Source organism: Salvelinus namaycush, chromosome 26 (genome assembly GCF_016432855.1).
Source record: "Salvelinus namaycush isolate Seneca chromosome 26, SaNama_1.0, whole genome shotgun sequence".
Lineage (NCBI taxonomy): Eukaryota > Metazoa > Chordata > Actinopteri > Salmoniformes > Salmonidae > Salvelinus > Salvelinus namaycush.
In genome coordinates this window covers 4,775,103-4,802,733 of record NC_052332.1, presented here as the reverse complement: position 1 = coordinate 4,802,733, position 27,631 = coordinate 4,775,103, and the positions used below count along the sequence as shown (strand labels likewise).

Here is a 27,631-nt window from a genome sequence, read left to right as displayed (position 1 = left end):
TTTGAAAAAGGAAAATGCAATAAATATTTACTCTGAGCTGCGCTTCAGTAGGTTGGTGGTAGATGGAAGACAGTATCGCCAACCCGAGTCCTCTGTCCTTTGAAGAATGCCTCTGGTGGTCACTGGATATGTGGTAACGTCGGAGGGAGAGGGGTGTGTCTGAAAAGTTTATAACCCATGTCTCTTCACAGGGGCGGGCCCCTGGTTGAGCAGAAGCCAAACCCAAATCTCTCTCCCAAATCCCAAAACCCAAATCTCTCATTTGGAAGCTAAAATTACATTTCATCTCTTCACAAATAATTTCATATTCAAACATTTGAATTTAACAACAATTCCATGTGAATCCGATACCTCTGACGTTTAGACTTTCCACAGTAGAGTTTATGTCATTCTATCATTGATGAGAATGTGTCAGAGGGCAACCGAACTGACATAATATACCTTAAGTACCACCGCATATGTTCAGTTGGTCGGATTACCAGAATATAGTTCATTTCCCCCCAACTTCTGATGTTCCCAGAATCTCTATGTTAACCAATGGGTTTTCTTATGTCACATCAGTTATAGTAGGGAGAGGGAAAAAGGGGGAAAGAGGTATTTATGACTGTCATAAACCTACCCCCAGGCCAACGTCATGACACCCATGACTGCGTGGCCAAGCACAACTCAAACACCATCATTATGTTTGCTGACGACACAACGGTGGTAGGCCTGATCACGAACAACGACGAGACAGCCTATAGGGAAGAGGTCAGAGACCTGGCCGTGTGGTGCCAGGACAACAACCTCTCCCTCAACGTGAACAAGGCAAAGGAGATGATCGTGGACTACAAGAAAAGGAGGGCCGAACACGCCCCCATTCACATCTACGGGGCTGTAGTGGAGCGGGTTGAGAGTTTCAAGTTCCTTGGTGTTCACATCACCAGAAAACTATCATGGTCCAAACACACCAAGAAAGTTGTGAAGTGTGCATGACAATGCCTTTTCCCCCTCAGGAGACTGAAAAGATTTGGCATGGGTCTCCAGATCCTCAAAAAGTTCTACAGCTGCACCATCGAGAGCATCCTGACCGGTTGTATCAGCGCCTGGTATGGCAACTGCTCAGCATCCAACCGTAAGGCGCTACAGAGGGTAGTGCGTACAGCCTGGTACACCACTGGGGCCAAGCTTCCTGCGATACAGGACTTATATACTAGGTGGTGTCAGAGGAAGGCCCCAAAAATGGTCAGACTTCAGTCAACCAAGTCATAGACTGTTCTCTCTGCTACCACACGGCAAGCTGTACCAGAGTGCCAAGTCTAGGTCCAAAAGGCTCCTTAACAGCTTCTACTCCCTAGCCATAAGACTGCTAAACAATTAATAAAATGGCCACCCAGACTATTTGCATTGACACCCCCCCCTTTGTTTTTACACTACTGCTACTCGCTGTTTATTATCTATGCATAGTTATTTCACCCCTACCTACATGTACAAATTACCTCGACTAACCTGTACCCCCACACATTGACTCGGTACCGGTACTCCCTGTATATAGCCTAATTATTGTTATTTTATTGTTAATTTTTACTTCAGTTTATTTAGTAAATATTTTGGTAACTTTTTTTCTTAACTGAATTGTTGGTTAAGGCTTGTACGCATTTCACGGTAAGGTCAACACCTGTTGTATTCGGGCACATGTGACATACGATTTGATTTGAATCGTACAATCAGAATCTCAAAAACTCTCTCGCCACACAACAATAAAGGTTATCAGAACTACCAGTAATCTTCATAAACAACTGAACACATAAACAAACACGGTGTAAATGACAATAAAACGAATGAAATACCGGTTGGAGACAGTCGTGATCAGTCAAACGAATCCGCCAAGAACAGAAAGGCCACGGAGAACAGCGGAAGATGGGTAGTCCAACGATGTACATTAGTAGATCTGAGCCGTGTTGTTATTGCGACACGATTACAATACAAACGTTTAAATACGTCAAACTTTTAAATACGTCAAACTTTTAAATACGTCAAACTTTTAAATACGTCAAACAAACCGAGTAAAGGAGCTTCAGAACTGAGGGTTGAACACTTCCTCATTCCCACCACTGTCAGCCATCTTTTGTGCAGCAGACGCTGGCTATTTAATAGGAAATTAAAAGGTAAGCGCCCCATTGGGAGGCGAAGCACTGAGACGGTTCAGACAAATTCAGGGCCGTCAGTGCTAAACATGTTAGTCAGTGCTACACATGTTAGTCAGTGCTAAACATGTTAGTCAGTGCTAAACATGTCAGTCAGTGCTACACATGTTAGTCAGTGCTAAACATGTTAGTCAGTGCTACACATGTCAGTCAGTGCTACACATGTCAGTCAGTGCTACACATGTCAGTCAGTGCTAAACATGTCAGTCAGTGCTAAACATGTTAGTCAGTGCTAAACATGTCAGTCAGTGCTAAACATGTTAGTCAGTGCTAAACATGTCAGTCAGTGCTAAACATGTCAGTCAGTGCTACACATGTTAGTCAGTGCTAAACATGTTAGTCAGTGCTACACATGTTAGTCAGTGCTAAACATGTTAGTCAGTGCTACACATGTTAGTCAGTGCTAAACATGTCAGTCAGTGCTACACATGTTAGTCAGTGCTAAACATGTCAGTCAGTGCTAAACATGTTAGTCAGTGCTAAACATGTCAGTCAGTGCTAAACATGTCAGTCAGTGCTACACATGTTAGTCAGTGCTAAACATGTTAGTCAGTGCTAAACATGTCAGTCAGTGCTACACATGTCAGTCAGTGCTACACATGTCAGTCAGTGCTACACATGTTAGTCAGTGCTAAACATGTTAGTCAGTGCTAAACATGTCAGTCAGTGCTACACATGTCAGTCAGTGCTACACATGTCAGTCAGTGCTACACATGTCAGTCAGTGCTACACATGTCAGTCAGTGCTAAACATGTCAGTCAGTGCTAAACATGTCAGTCAGTGCTAAACATGTCAGTCAGTGCTAAACATGTCAGTCAGTGCTAAACATGTCAGTCAGTGCTAAACATGTCAGTCAGTGCTAAACATGTCAGTCAGTGCTAAACATGTCAGTCAGTGCTAAACATGTCAGTCAGTGCTAAACATGTCAGTCAGTGCTAAACATGTCAGTCAGTGCTAAACATGTCAGTCAGTGCTAAACATGTCAGTCAGTGCTACACATGTCAGTCAGTGCTACACATGTCAGTCAGTGCTACACATGTCAGTCAGTGCTACACATGTCAGTCAGTGCTACACATGTCAGTCAGTGCTACACATGTCAGTCAGTGCTAAACATGTCAGTCAGTGCTACACATGTCAGTCAGTGCTACACATGTCAGTCAGTGCTAAACATGTCAGTTGCCGTTTTCCCTCTCCTCTCTCCAGCTGACAATAGGAACAGGAAGAAGGTGGACCCGAACAAGAGAACGCGTGACTTCTCTGCGTTTAAACACACGGAGAACGAGTGCAAGGTGAAGATCTCTCCCCAGTTGATGCTGGCTGCGCATCGCTTCCTGGCTACAGGTGAGTGGACTGTCATAAGCTCGCATGAGCCGTCCTAATGTCTTATAATACATTTTATAATAAATGGTCTCTCTAAATCAATGAAAGTATCTATTTGTATCAACAGAACAGCTGGTATTTAGTCTGGTTGATAACGGGGTTAGACAAAATTCTCATCACAAGTTTTATGATGCATTTTAACCGCATCTTAATGCATTATACACCCTTTAAGGGTAACCGATCTGTCTGAATTGAAGGCGCTGTCTGTAAGTCTGATTTCCGGGTGTGTCTCTCTCCCCATTCAACCCTCACCCCCTCTCTCCTTTCCAACAGAGGTGAGTCTGTTCAGTCCCTGTCAGGTCACTGAGAAGGTGTTACTGAGGATCCTGAGGCACCCTGATGTCATCCAGGAGATCAAATTCAATGACAGCGACAAGCGATCCGCTCTACACTACATCTACCAGAGAGGCAAACCTGTCGACTACTTCATACTCATACTGCAGGTACCCAGTACTCTATCTCTCTTGCTCTCTCTTGCTCTCTCTCGCTCTCTCTCTCTCTCGCTCTCTCTCTCTCTCGCTCGCTCGCTCTCGCTCGCTCGCTCTCGCTCTCTCTCTCTCGCTCTCTCTCTCGCTCTCGCTCTCTCTCTCGCTCTCTCTCTCTCGCTCTCTCTCTCTCGCTCGCTCTCTCTCGCTCTCTCTCTCTCTCGCTCTCTCTCTCTCTCTCGCTCTCTCTCTCTCGCTCTCTCTCTCTCGCTCTCTCTCTCTCGCTCTCTCTCTCTCGCTCTCTCTCTCTCGCTCGCTCTCTCTCGCTCTCTCTCGCTCTCTCTCGCTCTCTCTCGCTCTCTCTCGCTCTCTCTCGCTCTCTCTCGCTCTCTCTCGCTCTCTCTCGCTCTCTCTCTCGCTCTCTCTCTCTCGCTCTCTCTCTCTCGCTCTCTCTCTCGCTCTCTCTCTCGCTCTCTCTCTCGCTCTCTCTCTCGCTCTCTCTCTCGCTCTCTCTCTCGCTCTCTCTCTCGCTCTCTCTCTCGCTCTCTCTCTCGCTCTCTCTCTCGCTCTCTCGCTCTCTCTCTCGCTCTCTCTCTCGCTCTCTCTCTCGCTCTCTCTCTCGCTCTCTCTCTCGCTCTCTCTCTCGCTCTCTCTCTCGCTCTCTCTCGCGCTCTCTCTCTCGCGCTCTCTCTCTCGCTCTCTGTCTCGCTCTCTCTCTCGCTCTCTCTCTCGCGCTCTCTCTCGCTCTCTCGCTCGCTCGCTCTCTCTCTCTCTCTCGCTCGCTCTCTCTCTCGCTCTCTCTCTCGCTCGCTCTCTCTCTCGCTCGCTCTCTTTCTCGCGCTCTCTCGCGCTCTCTCTCGCTCTCTCTCGCTCTCTCTCGCTCTTTCTCTCTCGCTCTCTCTCGCTCTTTCTCTCTCGCTCTCTCACACACCTCTACATCTAGCATAGAGGCAAACGTATATCGACTACTTTGTACTCATACTGCAGGTACACTCACACGCGTGCAAAAGCACACACGCACTTAAACTGCAATACCACATTGTGGCATCTATCCTATTCTTGCAGGTTTTATTTATTTTATTTTTTATTTCTTTATTTAACAAGGCATGGTAGAGAGGTAGACTGCTCACTTACAGCTTTAAACACACGCAATCTGTCCGAAATCTGACTTGCCTACTACTTAATAAAACTGCATACTCTTGACTAATCGTACTACGTACTATTTAGAACGTACTGTTTAGTCAAATCGAATGCAGTAAGTAACAAATATCAACATACTCCTCAGCCATACTGAGAATTCATCATCTAATGCGGAATTGCATTGATTCCTGCCATTCGTTCATTCTGGTAAAGCTCGTCACCATATCTGATTATCAGCTGTTGTCAAACACACGGGTCTCAAGGCGATTCTCTTCCTCAGTAGTGTGCAGCAAATTCTACTAGATGACAAGCCAAAATGTATGAAATCCTTGCATTTGAAGCCTAAAACATTTTAGAAATTTCACGTACTCCAAAGTACGTTCTATTTTCGCATACCCAAAATCTCTACTGTTTAGAACGCAAGTACGGGTATTCAGACACAGCCACAGACTTCTTGACTGTGAATTAGGCTCAACTGTGTGGTTCCTTTGGTGTGACTCGGCCTACTGGCTTTAGCTGTTGCAGTGTACAGCACAATGTACAGAGCCTTGTGAAAGTCTACACACCCCTTGTTGTACAGTGTTCCGATTTTTCTAAAAGGGATTCATTTTGATTTTTTTTTTTTGTACAGATCTACTCCACATAATTCAAAGTGAAAGAAAGTTAGAGAAATTAATGAATTAAAAATAAGATAACGAAGATGTCTTGATTGCATATGTCTTCACACCCCAGAGTTAATATTTGGTAGAAGCATCTTTAGCTGCCTATTAACTCTTAGGGCAACCTATGTCATTAGTTTTTGACAAAATTGCCCAAGCTCAGTCAGTTTTTTTAAGCAGATTTTAAGTGCTTACAGGTGTGTGTGTATGTGTGTGTCAAGTGACCTTGTGTGACGCTTAGCTGTGGGGCAGACCTGCCCTTCACTAACTGATCCCTTTATGTAAGGAGAAACCGAAAGAGGGAACAGGAGGGGAGAGGGAGGATTGGAAAGGGGAGGAAAATACAGTTGAAGTCAGAAGTTTATATACACTTAGGTTATTAAAACTCGTTTTTCAACCACTCCACAAATTTCTTGTTAGCAAACTATAGTTTTGGCAAGTCGGTTAGGACATCTACTTTGTGCATGACACAAGTCATTTTTCCAACAATTGTTTACGGACAGATTATTTCACTTATTTCACTGTATCACAATTCCAGTGGGTCAGAAGTTTACATGCACTAAGTTGACTGTGCCTTTAAACAGCTTGGAAAATTCCTGAAAATTATGTCATGGCTTTAGAAGCTTCTGATAGGCTAATTGACATAATTTGAGTCAATTGGAGGTCTACCTGTGGATGTATTTCAAGGCCTACCTTCAAACTCAGTGCTCTTTGCTTGACATCATGGGAAAATCTAAATAAATCAGCCCCCAAAAATGGTTGACCTCCACAAGTCTGGTTCATCCTTGGGAGCAATTTCCAAATGCCTGAAGGTACCACGTTCATCTGTACAAACAATAGTACGCAAGTATAAACACTATGGGACCACGAAGCCGTCATACCGCTCAGGAAGGAGACGTGTTCTGTCTCCTAGAGAAAAACGTACTTTGGTGCAAAAAGTGCAAATCAATCCCAGAACAACAGCAAAGGACCTTGTGAAGATGCTGGAGGAAACAGGTACAAAAGTATCTATATCCACAGTAAAACGAGTCCTATATCGAGATAACCTGAAAGGCCGCTCAGCAAGGTAGAAGCCACTGCTCTAAACCTCCATAAAAAAGCCAGACTACTTGCAACTGCACATGGGGACAAAGATCGTACTTTTTGGATAAATATCCTCTGGTCTGATGAAACAACAATAGAACTGTTTGGCCATAATGATCATTGTTATGTTTGGAGGAAAAAGGGGGAGGCTTGTAAGCCGAAGAACACCATCCCAACCGTGAAGCACGGGGGTGGCAGCATCATGTTGTGGAGGTGTTTTGCTGCAGGAGGGACTGGTGCACTTCACAAAATAGATGGCATCATGAGGTAGGAAAATTATGTGGATATATTGAAGCAACATCTCCAGACATCAGTCAGGAAGTTAAAGCGTGATCGCAAATGGGTCTTCCAAATGGACAATGACCCCAAGCGTACTTCCAAAGTTGTGGCAAAATGGCTTAAGGACAACAAAGTCAAGGTATTAGAGTGGCCATCACAAAGCCCTGACCTCAATCCAATAGAAAATTTGTGGGCAGAACTGAAAAAGTGTGTGCGAGCAAGGAGGCCTACAAACCTGACTCAGTTACACCAGCTCTGTCAGGAGGAATGGGCTAAAATTCATCCAACTTATTGTGGGAAGCTTGTGGAAGGCTACCCGAAACGTTTGACCCAAGTTAAACAATTTAGAGGCAATGCTACCAAATACTAATTGAGTGTATGTAAACTTCTGATCCACTGGGAATGTGATGAAAGAAATAAAAGCTGAAAGAAATAATTCTCTCTACTATTATTCTGACATTTCACATTCTTAAAATAAAGTTGTGATCCCAACTGACCTAAAACAGGGAATTTTTACTAGGATTAAATGTCAGGAATTGTGAACAACTGAGTTTAATGTATTTGGCTAAGGTGTATGTAAACCGCCGACCTCAACTGTAGAATGGTGAGTGAGTGAGTGACTCTTTAACATCATTCTCATTCAGACAAGAATCACATCCCTGTTTAAGTCAGCTCTATGCTGCATCAGGCACACACGCATCAGTCCACTCTGACTGCAGACCGTAAAAGCCTGCAGTGTTTAGACTTGTATGTTTGCCTAGCCCACAGACACACTGCCTCACAGAGCACATCATTAAATCATAGCCTGGAGTTCCGCTCCCTTAATGTCGGTCGGGCAAAGGTTAACCCTCCCCTCACACACACACACACACACTACCCCATGCTGATTCACTGCGGGGATTACCCAGATCACCCTGGGGAAGAGATTGGGGCGATGAGTCTTAAACGGCCCTGGGTAATCAGTCATTTCAGCACGGCTGTCAGTGTGTGTAATTGTGCAAGGTTTTAATCTCTTCTGAGAAAGGGCAAGGCACTACAAGTGTACATACCATAGCCTACCACAATACACACAGACGATACATCAACACAACACATGGACCAGGGGTATTCAGGTGCTATTAATTGTTTACAAAGCCCTCTCTCCGCTGACACTCAAGTAGCTGCCGACGTTATTCGTGCCCTTGTATCCCAGGCTGAGACTGAGTCACCTGAAGCAGTGAAGCTAATCACGGGGAACTTTAACCATCATATCAGCAATATGTTACACGTCCGACCTGAAATGAAGCCTGTCTGGACCTCCGTTATGGTAACATCCCAGGTGCGTATTTTTCCATGGCGCTACCCAGTCTTGGGGTTTCAGATCATAACATGGTTCAGCTCATCCCAGCTAATGAAGCCCTGCAGGACTGTTTTGAGTCCACTGACTGGGCGGTCCTGGCGGACAGAACCAATGACCTGGAAGAGGCAGCGCATACCGTCTCGGAGGACATCCGTTTCTGTGAGGATCTCGTTATTTCTAAAAAAGAAAGTCAACATCTTCCCCAATAATAACCCGTGGGTAACTCAGGAATTAAAAGAGCTCCTCAACCAGAAAAAAACAAGTGTTTAAATCAGTGCAAGGCAGCATACAAAGACAAATTTAGAAAACCTTTTCAAGGACAGTAGGAAAGGCTGGCAAGGGCTACAAACCATCACAGGCTACAAACCAATGAGACATTGTGTGACCATCGAAATGACCTTGCTTTTGCAATTGATTTGAACAGTTTCTATTGTAGGTTTGACGTGTGATTTTGCATCGCAGCAGAAAATGGCCTTGGACAGTATAGACAGCATACCAGTTGATATACAGATCTCTCTGAATGACGTCAAGCAATACTTTCAATGTGTCAAGCAAACTAAAATGATATGGTCCAAAAAGCATCAGCAGCCAGGCAGTTCAGGCATGCGCAGACCAGCTCGCATTACCGTTCCAGAAGCTGTTCCAGCTGTCACTGAACTGGGATAATTCCAGTCTTATGGAAAAAGTCTACTGATTTGTCCCAATACCTGAAAAGAACAAAAAGATCTGTACCTAATGAATTGTTTTGAAAAAGTAATTGAAAAACAAATTCTCTCTGGTCTCCCTTCCCAATTAGAACCAAATGAATTCGCCTACCGTGGGTGTTGATAATGGGTTACTGGTCAAGCTGAAGAATATCTACGAACATTTAGAAAAGGCAAATAGCTTAGTGAAATTGTGTTCATTGACTTCAGTAGTGCGTTTAACACCATCCAACCCCACCTACTGGTGGATAATCTGGTGAATTTGGGTGTCCGCTCTCTACTGATCAACTGGGTTAACATTTTCCTTGAATACTTTCCTTGAAATCAACGTTAAGAAAACGAAAGAGATGGAAATGGATTTCAGAAGGAACAAAACTCCGCCACCTCCTACGAAGATCAATGGGGAATCAGCTGATTTAGAGTGACCACATATACGTACCTGGGGATCCAAATAGACAAACTGAAATGCAAGGACTGTGCCTTTGCAAAGATCAAGAAATTGCAACCGATAATGTTTTTCGACGCAAACCGAACCGTTTTAATGTCGAACCGCCATATCTTACAAATGTTCTGTAAATATGTCCTCCAGAGTGTGCTGTCCTTTGGTCTGATATGCATGTTTGGAAACAAGACCAAGTCAAGCTTCAGCGCTTGATTAAGACGGCGGGAAGGATAATTGGTATAGATCAAGAATCAGTCATCAACCTGTACACAAATCTCCTAAAACTTGAAAGCATTTTACAGGACAGATCCCCTTCACTGCAAACTCAGTCACAGCAGCAGCCTGACTTTTTATTCCAACAGCCATTACGCTGTATAATAGTCTGTCGATCCCTCGAGTATACAGCATATTGCACTTTCACTTTTAAATGTGTACCTATGGCACTTTCAAATAATTCTGTTGTGTGGTTTCTGTGTTTTCATATTTTATGTACCGTCTTTTGAAGCAGATGGGATAATAAAGTTGACCTGAATCTGAAGTATTTGAGAAGGTCCAGTCACACTCTTCCTCGGTGGCAAAGGTCCGGATGGATAATGTAATTTATCGGTGTAGTAACAAACCTCCACCTCGCGACCCCAAACTGTTCTCTCAGCCAACAAGAGGGGTGTGAACATTTTGTAGTTTTAAAGCTAATTTCACGCAATTTTTGACATTTAGCATGCGGCAGAGATTTGTTTTTGCTGTTTTAAAGCAAATTTTCTGCAATTCTACACATTCTTCCATGTCTTATGTGTGTTTATGATACCAGGGGACGAAGCCCGACCGTGTGTAAATAAAATTTAAAAAAAATTCTGTGTGTTTTGTTGATGATACCCAAGGTGACACTGTGCAGATACAGGTACAGCAACATGAGCACAGTTGCTCTCGTTTCACCATTCAGGAAGGTGTGTGTGCACGGTTGTGTGTGTATGTGTCATCTGTTGGGGGTCATTGGGATGTGTTTTGCCAGGGCACATTGACATTAGACCGTGTGTGTGTGTGTGTGTGTGACACTGGAACCTCAGCATGCACACCTGCACTGTGATATAATATTGATGAGACCGCCAGGGTTCTCTTTTACCTTGGTAGGAAGGCTCAGCCATAGAAACGTAGCAGATAGATCAGACAACATTAGCAGTAGAAATAGAATCAGAATAATCCTGGTCTGATGCTCAGGCTTAACTTGACGACTGCATAAATCGTGCGTTGATGTCAATGGAGTTAGGATTCGGGCCTTTGTGGATAGATCAGTGCTAACACAGGATACTTTAAAAAGTAGAATGTAGAAACATAGTAGATAGAAGAGACAACACCACTGAAGCAGTAGAAATGCTGCATCTCTGTATGTTCACTTTGTCCGACTGAGATCTGTGTGTGTGTGTTAATGTATATGAAATAAAGGTAAATACCTGCACACTGATGAATGCTCTTGCTGTTTTATTGTGCAAACTACTCATCAGCGTGTGGGTATGTATCTTTATTTAATTGGTTTACTTTTTGTTCACAGCGCCTGCAAGTCAAAGTGTGTTATATTGCTTTGAAACTCTGTGTGTGTGTTCCTCAGGGGCGAGTGGAGGTGGAGGCTGGAAACGAGAACATGAAGTTTGAGACAGGACCCTTCTCCTACTATGGAGTCATGGCTCTTAGCTCACCATCACTGGGTGAGCACACACACACACACACACGTAATGTATATGTGATCAGACCACAGACACAAGCAATGCACATCAACACTGGCGCAGAGATACACATACAGACTCTCTCTCTTTCGCCCCCTTTCTCTCTCATACACACATGCACAAACAATGTGACAACTCTCTGTGCACTTGCCCCTGTCTAAACTTGTTTCAGTCTAGTCTTCAGCATTTCGGCCTTCAATTTGTATTCCTGAAACACCAGCTTCGCTGACCAACGTCCAGAAGTGCTCAACTCAAACACCCACACACCAGAAGGGATAGGGGAAATGCTCCAACTAGCACTGTGCACAGCTCACAATGAAATGTGTGTTAGCAAAGCTCACAAGTAGGTGAGTGTGCGTAATCACTAAGGTTTCAGGAGATCCAACAGACAGAAATGTGATCCACAGCTGATTTAATAAACAGGTAGAAAGAAACGTACACCACTGTTACCTAGGGCTGTGGCGGTGACTGTATTACCGCCACACTGGCGGTCGAGAATCATGACGGCAGTCAAATTCCACGTGACCGTTCAGTCACGGTAGCTAGGCTTCTCCAAGCTATGATGCTGCTGATGGTCGTTAGTAGCCTGCCAAACTTGCTACCTGCCGTGGACTCAGCACTCTATTGTCCCTCTAATCACTCTGACATCAATGCAAATGTCATGGAAAATCTAATCAAGCACTGAGAGAGCCCATGAGCTCATTGCGCATCATTTCTACAGGCTATGCAATTGCCTGAGAAAACAGAGTGATGGCCTTTATTAAAGGGTGGGAGGATCCCATCAGCTTTCTATAGGCTAGGCCACATTTCTATAGGCTAGGCCACATATATTATTTAGTATATGTAAAGACCAGATTAAATCAAGAATAATCTGATGGGTGACACTATTAGCCGATATTTTTGCGACTTTTTCGAGTCATAGTCGCAAACCTCATGTAGCCTAGCCCATAGGCCTGTATGTTTTGTTAAGGTTGTTAAGGTTTGGCCACTTCACAACTGATAACAAATAACTTCTCAATATTAAGCAAATGAATCTGCTTTACAAGGGCATACATAAGCAGCGTGTGAGTTTCGAGTTTGAGGAAGATCGTTTTCACCATAAAAAAATGCACATTTATAATAAAAGCATGACATGCTTTATCGCATTTGCGGTCACTTTTGATAATGGCGTTTTCCCGCTCATGGAACATTCCCGCTTATAGCCTACTGCTGTGTGAGCGCATTGCTGCGCTTATAATGTGAAGAAATAAACTATTAGGCTATCAACATTTTAAGCAAAACGTTCTGATCTGTTGCGTTTGCCTCATTACTTTAAAGCGTTTTTTTTTTACGCTAGTGGTTGTATTAATTTGTGATCTATTGCGTCCCACAACTGTCCCAGACTATGTTTGGAATATTTCTCACACAGAATAGAATAGGTCGGTTTTTGTACTATGGGGGATAGTAGATGGACATAGGCTTTTGCTGTTCGTTAGGCCTACTCATCTTGTTGGCTGACATAAAGTAAATGTGGACAGTTTTTCCAATATCTTCAATATGTGCCTCGGAATTGGATAAGGACGCGCACAGTTGCCTCCCCGATGTTTCTGTCTTCACTTGTAACCTATGAGAAAGACCCGATCACGTGACTGAGAGCCATGTGAGTGAGAGGTGCTTCGCAGCACGCATCCGGGAGAAGGGAATTATAATAATTATATTCAGCCCAAGGGCAAAACGGCCACTGGCCGCAAAAGGCATGTATTATTTTAGGGTGCATTGCGGCCACACAAAGGGGATGCCGCCAGGAGATTCGAGGCATTATCAAATGCTAGTCAAATTGTGAATGAGAGACTGATGTAGTGTGTACAGCCTGCGCAAGAACCAAAGCAGAGCTCATGCCTTTCATGCTACTTTTTTCAGATCATCACTAGTGGCATCATGCAGCCTTACAATGTATTAAAATCTAAACATATAGCCCAATGTTTGTTGAACAACAGAAGTTACATTAATAACTCTAAATTAAGCATACAGGTGTACCTATTTCTTTGTTAACCGCTCAACGCAGAATAACCGCATGTGCGCACTCCCTCAAATCATTTGGAGAAAATATCCTTTTTATATTTCATTCGGCTTTGTTCAATTGTATTCTTCATACGATAAAATAATGCCACGTCTGCTAAATGAACTAGTGTAGCCCACAGCCATTTAACATAGCCAGATCAGGACCTAACATAAGCAAAACTCAGTATGCTCTTCAGTTCTTCTGAAAAATACTACATTTTCTTCATATCATGTTCCTTTAGACCTGTCTAAATATGGAATTTATTGTGAAGGTTTAGGCTATAGTACATGGATTTATTATAATTTTTTTAATGTAGATGTTCCAAAGGTCTGCATCAGTGGTCTGCATCATGTGTGGAAGGCAGGAGATGCGAAATGTGTTTATGTTAATTAATGGTCAATTACTGTGAGACCGGCAGTTATTTGCTTGACAATCACCGGCTGATGCAATTTCGTGACCGCCACAGCCCTAGTGTCACCTATAAAGGACAAGGTGTGTGTGTGTGCGCGCGCCAATGATGGGGGTGTGTGCATATCTGAGAGAGCTCAGTTGGCGGGAGGGTGATGATGGCACAGTGCTGGAGTCCAGATGCTTTAGAAACGCTGATGACACCTAGTGGTCAGATACCAGTATGACTAGCAGCCATAGCTGCTCTGAAATATATTATTTAACTAGGCAAGTCAGTTAAGAACAAATTTTTATTTACAATGACGGCCAAACCCGGACGACGCTGGGACAATTGTATGCCGAACCTATGGGACTCCCAATCACAGCCTGTTGTGATACAGCGTGTAATCAAACCAGGGTGTCTGTAGTGACTCCTCGAGCACTGAGATGCAGTGCCTTAGTCCGCTGCAGCACTCGGAAGCCTCTACATAATCAATGTAGAGATGGTGTAAGTCATAGAAATGGATGGAGATGAGCTTTCAATGTTGTCAGTAGTGTAGTACCTCTGTAGATGGTGCTACACATGCAGGCATGAGCAGAGTAGGTTCTGGTTGTCAAAAGCCTCTTAAATGTTAAATCATCTTTCTCTCTCTCTGTGGTAGTCTTCTCTGTGCTTTGTGTGCGCAGCATCTATGTAATGTGTGTGTGCATGCGCTATATGATGTGTACTGTACTACTGCCTACATGTGTCAAACTGTGTCCAACTCATGTCAGCGTCTGATGTCACTCAGTTACGCCCCTCCCATTGGGCAATCTGCCCCCTCCAATCCGACAGCAGGCCTTCGTTGACCTGTGAAAATGACGAGTCACCCGGGGCAAATCTGAAATTGCATCCTATCCCCTATGTAGTGCACTACTTTATGCCATAGCCTTATGTGGCTAATCCTGGCCAAAAGTAGTGCACTATAATAGGGAATGGAGTGCCATTTTGGACACAGCCTCCGTGAATGGTTCACTAAATGATGTATTGAGGTGAAAATGTCAATGTGCTCTGTGAAGGAGGAGGTTTGTCTCTTCAGGGCATCCTACAGTGCTGTTAACCACTACAGTGCTGTTACTGCCTAGCGATGATTAAACAAGAGCGTCTTTCTCTCTCCCCCCCTTCTCCCCCCCTTCGCTCAGCCGTAACTCCCCCTCTCTCCCCATCAGTGGCGTCCCCTCCTCCACGACGTCTCTCTTTAAAGAGATTCTCTCTGTTCTCTCGCTTCCCAGGTAAAGAACCAACCGCCCAGAGGGTAGGGGCAACATGAGGGAGGGAGGGGCCACTTTTTATGCCAAGATCACCTTTTTTGTTTCCCTCCCATCATCCTCTTCTTCAGAGCCCTGCTCCAGCAAGTACAACCTGACAGACAGCCTAGAGATCCACTAGAATATCAATACTTTACATTTAGGGTCAGTTACACCATGTGTTTGCCTTACCTGCTTTTCTTTGAAGTAGAATCAAATACGAAAACTTTCTACTCTTACCTCCCAAGATTTTATTCTTCTCTCATTCTGTGTTTGTTTTATTCCCTCTGGAAACCAAAGGGTGCAAAGCCTTAGTAATCTAATCAGGCCTTACTGTGAGTCAGCTTTCGAGAGCATTAGTTAGAGCAGGGTTTCCCATACTCGGTTCTGGGGCCCCCCCTGGATGCACGTTTATGGTTTATGCCCTAGCACTACACAGCTGATTCAAATAACCAACTCATCATCAAGCTTTGATTATTTGAATCAGCTTGGGAAACCCTGCTCTACCGCTCTCCTCCAGAACTCGATAGCCGACTCACAGTAGCCTGGTTAAACCAGACTGAACACTGCACTCGTTATTGTTTCACTTAATGTCACTGGTTTAACGACGCACAGAACCGCAACGGTTAAACGTCGACTGCCGTTCGAGATGAGTCAGCTGCGCTAATCCTAGCTAATAGTGTATTGTTAGCATAATATTTGCGTCTAATACTATTTAATGCCGGTTTACGCTCCACTATACCCTCTGGTGGAGTAGGATGGTATTGAATTAATAGGTTGGTGGACAAGCCGGTGCTCTGCAGTGGTCTCTCTCTCTTAGTGACTGAGTGATGTGGTGAGGTTCTACTTGCAGTTCTTACTCGACCGATGACTGCTGATGATGGCAGCTGAGCCCTATGTGCTTTTGACGGATTGTATGCCACATCAGGTCACATCAGTGGGTTTGTCCTCAGTCAGCAGGACAGGACAGGGCAGAGCAGAGCAGCCTGGGACAACGTCACTCAGTTGACAGGCCCTGTTCCAATAAGGTAAGGGTTCAGTTGAAGTTACATGCATATTATGCGTCCTTTCTTCCTTCCTTTCTTTCCTTCCTTCCTTGGTCTCTTCCTTGGAATACTCACTGATCTGGTTTCCTCAGTACTGCTTTTGCCAGTGACATGGAAGGAAGGAAGGAAGGAAGGAAGGATGGAGGGAAAGAAAGAAAGAAGGAAGGAAACATTATCGTCATATTGGAGCAGTGTCAGGGACTTGACATGGGTGATTCCAATTTCTTCAGACCTGTGGCAGAGCTGGACTACACAGTACCGACTGAGGAAGAGGAGGAATAGAGGAGGAAGGAAGAAACTTGCTGGATGGGGCTCTAGGTGGAGCCACTCTGCTCCACGGCACTACCTCTCATATCTGACCTCTAACCCCTACTAGTTGCCCTAACCACTGGTCCAGGGTCAGATGTTTCCTTATTACCGCATTGGTTACATTTTGGGTAATCTGATACTAGGTCTGTGGTTAAAGGCATCTTCTACTGTATCTTGTGCGATTACCTGATCCTGTCACTAGCATAGAATTAGAGTTCTATGGTCACTACTCACTCACTTCACAGAAATCACCAAACTACTTCTGACCCACTCACTACTTCCTATACCATATAGTTCCCTAACCCCTTCCCCTAGGCACTAGAGCGGAAAAGAGCATATATGTATAGGCAATAGGATGACAGTTCAACCCAGCCTATCAAAAGACACAGTGATACTATTACCATTTTGTCAATACCTATACATTGTTTTTAGATGTGTGCCTAGAAGGAACGAGCTAGGGGTCAAAATTGGAACAGGGCATGCATCACTCACTACACACTCCTTTTAACCCCAACTTACCCAACCACAAACACTCATACACAGTTACGATCCCCCCCACCTCCCCCCATGCCAATCAGAGCCTCATTTGCATGGCATGCCTGGCGAGCCGATCTCTGAGCCACGGTGAACGCTCAGGAACACCAAAACGTCCACAGGTGACTTGGTTAAGCACAGAACCATCGTTGATTGGTTGCCATAATGCCATTTCTCCTGATCCTGGCTGTTGATTGGTCCCCATCACCCCCTATCCTTGATGTGATATGGGGAAGCCTGGCACCTGAAATAATCCCTCCCTCCCTCCCAGCATATAATCATAATTGAACCCCATCCTCCTCTGTAATCACCAATCATACTCAACCTTCATCTTTGTGCATATGTTTGTGTTGTTGTGTTGTGCATATATACCTGTTGCTCTCTGTGATGCTGTGTGTATACATTTGCATTGCTGCGTGTACAATGCCGTGAAAAACTATTTGCCCCCTTTCAAACATTCTAGATTTTAGCATATCTTTGACACGGATTGTTATCAGATCTTCAACCAAAACCTAATTTTAGGTAACGGGAACCCGAGTGAACAAATAACACAAAATGGTGATACTTATTTAATTTCTTTAATAAACAAACTTATGCGACACCCAATGCCGCTGTGTGACAAGTAATTGCACCTTCACACTCGTTGAATTGGTTGTGCCACCTTTATCTACAATGGCTGCAACCAAACGCTTCCTGTAGTTGCTGATCAGTCTCACGCCTACAGTACCAGTCAAAAGTGTGGACACGCATGCATTCCAGGTGTCTACCTCATGAAGCTAGTTGAGAGAATGCCAAGAGTGTGCAAAAGGCGGCTAGGTCTGGACTTTGACTACGTAGTTCATTCCAAAACAACAAAAAACTTGCTTTTCAGCCATTCTGATACGGACTTGCTTGTGTAATTTCGATCATTGTCTTGCTGCATGACCCCGCTGCACTTTCGCTTCAAATCATGGACCTACTGCCTGACAGTCTCCTTTTAGAGCTCTCTGTAAGGGAGCAATTGCTTTTTCGCACAGGGGCATTGGGTGTTGCATAACTTGGTTTATGACATATAAGAAGAGTATCAAAATGTTATTTGTTCGCTTTTTCATGGCACTGTAGGTGTGACGGCACGTGTTGTGTGTTCACTAACCGCCAGTATCCATCTAGTGATCGAAACCATACTGTAGTGTTTTTCATTAACTTAATGTCTCTGTCGTTGCTGTCAGCCGTGCCAAATACTGTTGATATTGTTCTGGCTGCTCTCGCTACGATCATATCCTCCTACTGTCTCTATCCCATCAATAGACAATCTCACTCTCTTTTCATGTTGATTTCTCTAATTCACTGTCCTGTGTGCGCCTGAATGTGCATGTGTGTGTTTATGTACTGTGTGCGTGCTTGTGTGCATGCATGCAAATGTGGATGTGTGTGCCCGTGGGAATGTGTGTGTTTGTGTACTTCGTGTGTGTGGGTTATCCCCAGCTCACCCGCTCTCTCCTTCTCCGTATCTCAGAGTTCCGTTCTCCTACTCACGCGAGCGGTCTGAACCGCTCGGCGTCGCTAAGCTGCACTGAGCGTGGCGCTTCCGGAGAATGCGGCTCAGTAACTGCTAGCAACACGCAGCTCACCGCCTGCCAGTACACACCAGACTTCTACGTACGGGCTCTCACTGACCTGCAATATGTCAAGGTAAATCAAATTTATTTATATAGCCCTTCTTACATCAGGTGATATCTCAAAGTGCTCTACAGAAACCCAGCCTAAAACCCCAAACAGCAAGCAATGCAGGTGTAGAAGCACGGTGGCTAGGAAAAACTCCATAGAAAGGCCCAAACCTAGGAAGAAACCTAGAGAGGAACCAGGCTATAAGGGGTGGCCAGTCCTCTTCTGGCTGTGCCGGGTGGAGATTATAACAGAACATGGCCAAGATTTTCAAATGTTCATAAATGACCAGCATGGTCAAATAATAATAATCACAGTAGTTGTCGAGGGTGCAACAAGTCAGCACCTCAGGAGTAAATGTCAGTTGGCTTTTCATAGCCGATCATTAAGAGTATCTCTACCGCTCCTGCTGTCTCTAGAGAGTTGAAAACAGCAGGTCTGGGACAGGTAGCACGTCCGGTGAACAGGTCAGGGTTCCATAGCCGCAGGCGGGACAGTTGAAACTGGAGCAACAGCACGGCCAGGTGGACTGGGGACAGCAAGGAGTCATCATGCCAGGTAGTCCTGAGGCATGGTCCTAGGGCTCAGGTCCTCCGAGAGAGAGAAAGAAAGAGAGAATTAGAGAGAGCATACTTAAATTCACACAGGACACCGGATAAGACAGGAGAACTACTCAAGATATAACAGACTGACCCTAGCCACCCGACACATAAACTACTGCATCATAAATACTGGAGGCTGAGACAGGAGGGGTCAGGAGACACTGTGGCCCCATCCGATGATACCCCCGGACAGGGCCAAACAGGCAGGATATAACCCACCCACTTTGCCAAAGCACAGCCCCGACACCACTAGAGGGATATCTTCAACCACCAACTTACCATCCTGAAACAAGGCCGAGTATAGCCCACAAAGATCTCCGCCACGGCACAACCCAGGGGGGGGGGGGACAGGAAGATCACGTCAGTGACTCAAGTGACGCACCCCTCCTAGGGACGGCATGGAAGAGCACCAGTAAGCCAGTGACTCAGCCCCTGTAATAGGGTTAGAGGCAGAGAATCCCAGTGGAGAGAGGGGAACCGGCCAGGCAGAGACAGCAAGGGCGGTTCGTTGCTCCAGAGCCTTTCCGTTCACCTTCACACTCCTGGGCCAGACTACACTCAATCATATGACCCACTGAAGAGATAAGTCTTCAGTAAAGACTTAAAGGTTGAGACCGAGTCTGCGTCTCTCACATGGGTAGGCAGACCATTCCATAAAAATGGAGCTCTATAGGAGAAAGCCCTGCCTCCAGCTGTTTGCTTAGAAATTCTATGGACAATTAGGAGGCCTGCGTCTTGTGACCGTAGCGTACGTGTAGGTATGTACGGCAGGACCAAATCGGAAAGATAGGTAGGAGCAAGCCCATGTAATGCTTTGTAGGTTAGCAGTAAAACCTTGAAATCAGCCCTTGCCTTAACAGAAAGCCAGTGTAGGGAGGCTAGCACTGGAGTAATATGATCACATTTTTGGGTTCTAGTCAGGATTCTAGCAGCCGTATTTAGCACTAACTGAAGTTTATTTAGTGCTTTATCCGGGTAGCCGGAAAGTAGAGCATTGCAGTAGTCTAACCTAGAAGTAACAAAAGCATGGATTAATTTTTCTGCATCATTTTTGGACAGAAAGTTTCAGATTTTTGCAATGTTACATAGATGGAAAAAAGCTGTCCTTGAAACAGTCTTGATATGTTCGTCAAAAGAGAGATCAGGGTCCAGAGTAACGCAGAGGTCCTTCACAGTTTTATTTGAGACGACTGTACAACCATCAAGATTAATTGTCAGATTCAACAGATGATCTCTTTGATTCTTGGGACCTAGAACAAGCATCTCTGTTTTGTCCAAGTTTAAAAGTAGAACGTTTGCAGCCATCCACTTCCTTATGTCTGAAACACAGGCTTCTAGCGAGGGCAATTTTGGGGCTTCACCATGTTTCATTGAAATGTACAGCTGTGTGTCATCCGCATAGCAGTGAAAGTTAACATTGTTTTCGAATGACATCCCCAAGAGTTAAAATATATAGTGAAAACAATAGTGGTCCTAAAACGGAACCTTGAGGAACACCGAAATTTACAGTTGATTTGTCAGAGGACAAACCATTCACAGAGACAAACTGATAAGATCTAAACCAGGCCAGAACTTGTCCTTGTAGACCAATTTGGGTTTCCGATCTCTCCAAAAGAATGTGGTGATCGATGGTAACAAAAGCAGCACTAAGGTCTAGTAGCACGAGGACCGATGCAGAGCCTTGGTCTGACACCATTAAAAGGTCATTTACCACCTTCACAAGTGCAGTCTCAGTGCTATGTGGGGTCTAAAACCAGACTGAAGCATTTCGTATACATTGTTTGTCTTCAGGAAGGCAGTGAGTTGCTGCACAACAGCTTTTTCAAAAAAAATTGAGAGGAATGGAAGATTCGATATAGGTCGATTTTATTTATTTATTTATTTTTTTATATTTTCTGGGTCAAGGTTTGGCTTTTTCAATAGAGGCTTTATTACTGCCACTTTTAGTGAGTTTGGTACACATCCGGTGGATAGAGAGCCGTTTATTATGTTCAACATAGGAGGGCCGAGCACAAGAAGCAGCTCTTTCAGTAGTTTAGTTGGAATAGGGTCCAGTATGCAGCTTGAAGGTTTAGAGGCCATGATTATTTTCATCATTGTGTCAAGAGATATAGTACTAAAACACTTGAGTGTCTCTCTTGATCCTAGGTACTGGCAGAGTTGTGCAGACTCAGGACAACTGAGCTTTGGAGGAATACGCAGATTTAAAGAGGAGTCCGTAATTTGCTTTCTAATGATCATGATCTTTTCCTCAAAGAAGTTCATGAATTTATTACTGCTGAAGTGAAAGCCATCCTCTCTTGGGGAATGCTGCTTTTTAGTTAGCTTCGCGACAGTATCAAAAAGAAATTTTGGGTTGTTCTTATTTTCTTCAATTAAGTTGGAAAAATAGGATGATCGAGCAGCAGTGAAGGCTCTTCGATACTGCACGGTACTGTCTTTCCAAGCTAGTCGGAAGACTTCCAGTTTGGTGTGGCGCCATTTCCGTTCCAATTTTCTGGAAGCTTGCTTCAGAGCTCGGGTATTTTCTGTATACCAGGGAGCTAGTTTCTTATGACAAATGTTTTTAGGAGTGCAACTGCATCTAGGGTATTGCGCAAGGTTAAATTGAGTTCCTCAGTTAGGCGGTTAACTGATTTTTGTCCTCTGATGTCTTTGGGTAGGTGGAGGGAGTCTGGAAGGGCATCAAGGAGTCTTTGGGTTGTCTGAGAATTTATAGCACGACTTTTGATGCTCCTTGGTTGGGGTCTGAGCAGATTATTTGTTGCGATTACAAACGTAATAAAATGGTGGTCCGATAGTCGAGGATTATGAGGAGAAACATTAAGATCCACAACATTTATTTCATGGGACAAAACTAGGTCCAGAGTATGACTGTGACAGTGACTCACAACACTCTCACCTTTAACCTCTAACCCCTGCCAGTGCCATGGAAATGGAAAAACTACAATGGGAAAAGGCCCTATTTCTACAGTTGTGCTGGTTAAAAAGTTACTTTTCAAATGCCTGTGCTACAGAAATTGTAAGCCGTTAATGTGACAAACTCTCTCGCAGAGTGATGTCGCCAAATTTTGTTTACAATCATTTAAGACTAACCCATGTAATGAAACGGTGACCTGAAATATTTCAGAAATTAGCCCAGACATTCCAGCCCACTATTCAGCTCTACTGAGAAATGTTTTACCAGCCCAACTGATTGGCCAGCAGTGGTGTAGTGGAGGGTAAGCACACGTAAACGCTGTTTATGCAGCTTTTTTATTTTGCAGGAGCGTTTACCCACCTTTTGCGGGAAAAATGCATTCAAAGTATAGGGAGCGTTACATCTCTGAGGGCCAGTGCACCCTGGGTTGTCCCTGTGATGATGATTGGCTGTTCATTACCTCTTATACCATGACGCCATACTCTCTCAAAGCACGCTTTGCTGTCTCTCTCATATACTTGTTCTTCCTCTCCTCTCTCTTCCTAACACTCTCTCTTTCCTCTCCTCAGATCACTCGTTCTCAGTACCAGAATGGTCTGCTGGCGTCGAGGCTGGACAGCACCCCCCAGTCCCCCGAGGGCAGCCACCCCCGTCTGGACAGCACCTCTGCTCTCCCGCTCCCCATCACCCCACCAGCCCCTCCCCGCACCCCCCTCCCCCTGGCCACCACACCTTTCAAGCGCCCGCTTGCTCTCCCCCAACCCACCCCCCCTCCCACCAACCGTACCCCCTTACCCCAAACCACCACCCCCACTCAAGTCAACCCCCGCTTGGCCCTGCCCCAATCCACCCCTCCTCCCACCAAAGGCACCCCTCTTCCTCAAACACCTCCTCCCCCCTCCTCGGGTGCACGCACCACTCACCCGCCTCCGCCCTCCACCTCCTCTCTCCCCCACCCACCTCTTCCCTGCACCTCTCTCCCCCCCAAATCCCCCTCTTCCGCGAGGCCAGGGGGGGAGAACGGGCCGGGTGAGAAGACCTCTCTGCTCTCTGAGCAGCCGCAAAACTGCGTAAGCGGCACACGCAGGCCCAGCTACCCACAAACACACACACAACACCCTCACACACACCAACACCTGCACACACACGTGCACACCATCAGTCACGCACACACAGAGAGCACCATCTGACAACAGGGGGGGGGGGGTTAAGATTTGTAAAAAATGAATACACACACACGTTTTGTTGGCCGTGGACTGACTACCCCCTGGAGCACTGGAAGATTCTAAGGTGCATTGTGGGAATCCTCATGTCTCTGTCCTATCCGCCCACCTACCTCTCAAGATGGGGTGAAGAGAGAGAGAGACGGGGAACACTGGTGCTTCACACACTTGTGCAGAGGTCATTGTGTGTGATGTATCTCGTCTCTGTCATACGGTTGAGTGCGTGTGTATGCAATGTGTGTTTGCCAGTTTTAACGGTGGCTGCAGGCACAGTCTGGGATCAGCTTTGTTGGTGGGGAGGACGGGGGAGGAGGGTTGAGGAGGGGGAGATAGACCACCACGTATAGCATGTTTATAATATGTGTTGATTCTCTGCACTTCGGTTGTCGGTATAAATAAATATAGAAATATGACCTGTAGTGACAGCAAAATATGTTTTTTAAAGAGAAATGTAGCGATATTTAGAGATTCATGCATTTTAGCTTAGTGTTCACTGTGAACTCTCACCTACACGCACCTGTGTTCTCTAAAACACTTCCTGAGACCACTCCCCTCCCACATGCTCTGTTTCCATGGAAATGACATTCAACACCCCCCCCCCCCCCCCCACCCAACACAAATGGAACATTCTCAGGAGGGATTTCTAGAATCTTGGTTTATTTTATATTTGGTGTCCTTTCTTTCTTCCAAATATGGCAATTTCCAAAAAACGTTAGTATTAGGGGATTGTTGAGTTTGGAGCCTGTTGACACGGGCTCGACAGGAGGGACAGGAGGGTAGCGGTTTGCGCGTGTACCTCCTGAGCTGTCTCTCATTTCGGAAAGTTTATGCAACGAAACAGCCCTACAAGTGGTTGACCACCTGACCCTGTCAGGCCTAACAGGCTGAGGTGGAGGGCGGGGTTGCTGGAGGGGAGGAGTCGGCTGGCTAATTGACTGACAGGTGGGTTTGTTTACCGTGAACCCACCTCCTAACCAGAGATGTGAAGTATATTTATATGATTCATTATTTAAATATGAATATATTTATTTTGCATTACAGATTACTTTTGTATGTATTTTGAGATTTATTTGATGTCAATGTTTTATATTCTATAGATTGTTTTTCTTTTGTTGAAGAGTCTCTAAACTCCATGTACTGTGACAGATGACACTGACACTCCTGAACAGAGACTTTGCTACTGTACTGCAACCAACTCCCCCAGAACCTACAAACACACCTAACTGAACAGAGCTCAATTCAACTATGATACTAGCTCCTCTTTCTTATTGTGTTATTGTATAATTTCACTATGATACTAGCTCAGCTTCCTATTTGTGAACATAGCTCAATTTAACTACAATACTAGCTCGTTTTCCTGTTTGTATAATTTCACATAATAAGCAGTGGACTAGCATTTGGGTGTCTGAGACGCTGTGGTTTAACATGATTGGTTGCTTTGGAGTGTTATTGTGTGACGTCACAATGGAATATGGAAGTCACTGTTTTCAGGGGCGATGTCACTATGGAGTTGAAATTCCACTTTGTGATGCCACAATGGAGTTGAGTTCAGAGTTTGTGTGTGATGTCACAGTGGAGTTTAGAATTGAGAGTTTTACTGTGTGATGATACAATCAGTGAGGGGTAGTTGCCACTGCTAATGACATGACATGAAAAAAGGCACTCCACCACAATGTTCCCTTACCATTTACATTGTAGGTACTCCAAAAAGACATTCCAAAACAGGGGTTCCACAATTGACCCTTCAGATTCAATCTGATGTAGGATTTATTGTGTGTATAAATGAAACTGTTACACGCACTGTGCCCTGCCGTGCTGTCTTAGAGATTACTACATGCGTTTCCCTCACCATGCATTCTCTGGATGGAGGGCGGACCAGACATATAATGCTGCTAGCATCTACCTATCTTGATCCCTAGAAATATATTATGAAGTGACAATGAAGTAACTCAAGCAACGGTCGACATGAAGACAAAAAAAAATTTACACATACAAATGTATCTCTAAGTAAATACTTACCACTGGTAAGAAAATCACTTTAGAACAACGAGGTAGAACTGAGTATTTATTCCAAAGAATTTCTGTAAGATCTGTTCCACAGGGAAGAGTTCCTACCTGAATTTTAAGAGTATATCCCCGCCTTAGAATTGGAATAAATAGAACGGACACATGCCCCCTCAGTACAGGGTATTGAATGGGGTCGTCCGTTCTAGGATTTCTAAGTCTATGGTTGGTGCAGCCTTACACACTTCTACACACAAAAACCCTAGACCTGACTGCTGGTTCACATAGGTCACTTATAGCATTGGGCCTTACTGGTTTTGTTACACCACTGGTCTAGTTCCCAGTTTAGCCACTGGTTGGCTGCGATGCTCCTAGTCTGTACTGAGAACGGTCAGATCATGAAAGCGTTCGACTACTTAGAAATGTATTTATTTGAAAAGTAATAATATTCTGTCATTTTTGTTCTGTGTTCTCTCGTGTGAAACAGGCTTTCATTTTTGACAGACAGTCACGTCTGTCAACGGGTTACTGGGACGGAGGAAGAGATTTGTTATATATTTCCTGCTTGTACTATGTTACTGTGAATACTACTGTATATTGTGAAGAAATTGGCATTTGTCTACTATATTATCTGTGATGGGAGTGAGAGGGGGGGATGCCTATATGGAACACATGTATAAAGTAGCCTCTGTGAGAATACTTACTGGATATAAGAACTTTTATCTCCTTCGACTAAGACATTTTACTTGGAAGATATTGAATTAGCAATAAAAACATTTCTCTGTTTTGACAACAAAGAATATTTCTACCTTTCTCTCAAATTAATTTTTCCCCCATTTTGAAGTAGCATGTAGTAGCATTCTGACCATGATGTATTGCAGCGCTGTGTTAATGTAGCTGTTAGCTTATGTTATGTCTGGCTAGACTGAACTACCTTGCCCTTCACTAGCACTCCTTTCCCTCATCTCCTTTCCTTTCCCACTCTTTCCTCTCCTCTTCCTCCCTACTCTGCTACTTTCCTTACCCTCTCCCCCAGCTTCTCTCCCCTCACACCCCCCACTTCTTCCCTTCTCCTCTCTTCCCTCCTCTCTTGCCGGTCATGTTATATTGAAATTCCTTGACTGCTGGTCTGAACAGTCTTATAAGCTCTTTTTAATGTCCAGATCCTTCTAGCTGGTGGGTGGTTCCTGCCGGGAGGGCAAGGCTTAACTGGCAGCCAGGCTCTGCTCTGCTGTGTGGTTAGCTCAGCCCCAGTGTGAATATTCGACCTAAACGTGGAGGGTTTAAGATTTCTGGTGCTGTATTCTCAGACCAGGGACAGCTTTTCCACTGTGTAGACAAAGGGGTGCCATACTAGCCTGGTCCCAGATCTGTTTGGGCTCTCAGCCAACTACTATATGACCATTGTCACGTCAATGACCATATAGGAGATGGCACAAACAGATCTGGGTTCAGGCTGGTGCCATACTGCTAGCCTGGGTGCTTGGGAACCAGAACCCTACAATGGAATAGAATGTCCTCCAAGAAGGATGTTTTTTTTGTGTGCATGGAATTAGAATGAGTTCAATGATTATAAACAATACAGGTTACTCAGACAGAGATGAGCACACTGGTCCAGTGTCAGCCCCATATGTAAAAACACACTGAACAGTCTGACAGAGACTAGGGGTCTGGCCTCCAGGTACACACACTAATCTCTTTCTCTCTGCGAGAGTCTTCCACAAGAAGCTGGTCGGGGATGAAGTTCTAAATGTTATATTTATTTATTACTTAAAGTTAGGGTTTGGAGTGCTTGTTTTCAACAACTATTGACTGTCATGTTTAATGACTGATCAGCAGTAACTTCTGTGGTAGAGACTCGGATGTTTTTCCTTTCTGTTTTCTTTTTTGGAGGGGGATGTTGATTTGAAGAGTAAATGCCTGTAACTTCATCTTACCCCTGGGTTGTTTAACTTAAAGCAAAGTGTACATACTGTTTTATAATGACTTGAGGGAGCTGTGAAGGAGTCAACATGGGGTTAATAAAGTTAGAGTTATATTTCTCTACGTAAACTACTGTCTCCTGTGCCCTTTTTGTTTGGCTGTCTGTGTTCACTGTTTTTCTCACTTAGCTGGGTCAAATGTACAAAAACAGATGAAGGATTTCCCACAATTGCAATGTCAACAGTAGGTCACAAAGATTAGTGACTGTTGGCAAACAGTAGAGCTATGTGACAAAGTAGGCTAAGTAACAAAAGGTAAACAAAAATGCTCTGTGGTGCGTAACTTCACAACAGCAC

General features: G+C 44.6%; 1 protein-coding gene across 1 annotated transcript in view; it reads left to right on the top strand.

Annotated features, from left to right (window-relative positions):
• LOC120021342 (metal transporter CNNM4-like) overlaps positions 1 to 27,404 on the top strand; it is a 44,770-nt gene extending 17,366 nt beyond the window's left edge. The window contains exons 3-7 of the mRNA XM_038965052.1: positions 3,390 to 3,527; positions 3,840 to 4,009; positions 11,241 to 11,337; positions 18,455 to 18,630; positions 22,695 to 27,404. Coding sequence (XP_038820980.1) covers positions 3,390 to 3,527; positions 3,840 to 4,009; positions 11,241 to 11,337; positions 18,455 to 18,630; positions 22,695 to 23,315 — 1,202 coding nt within the window. The 3' untranslated portion in view covers positions 23,316 to 27,404. The remainder of the gene's footprint in view (positions 1 to 3,389; positions 3,528 to 3,839; positions 4,010 to 11,240; positions 11,338 to 18,454; positions 18,631 to 22,694) is intronic.
• Positions 27,405 to 27,631: the final 227 nt, after the last annotated feature.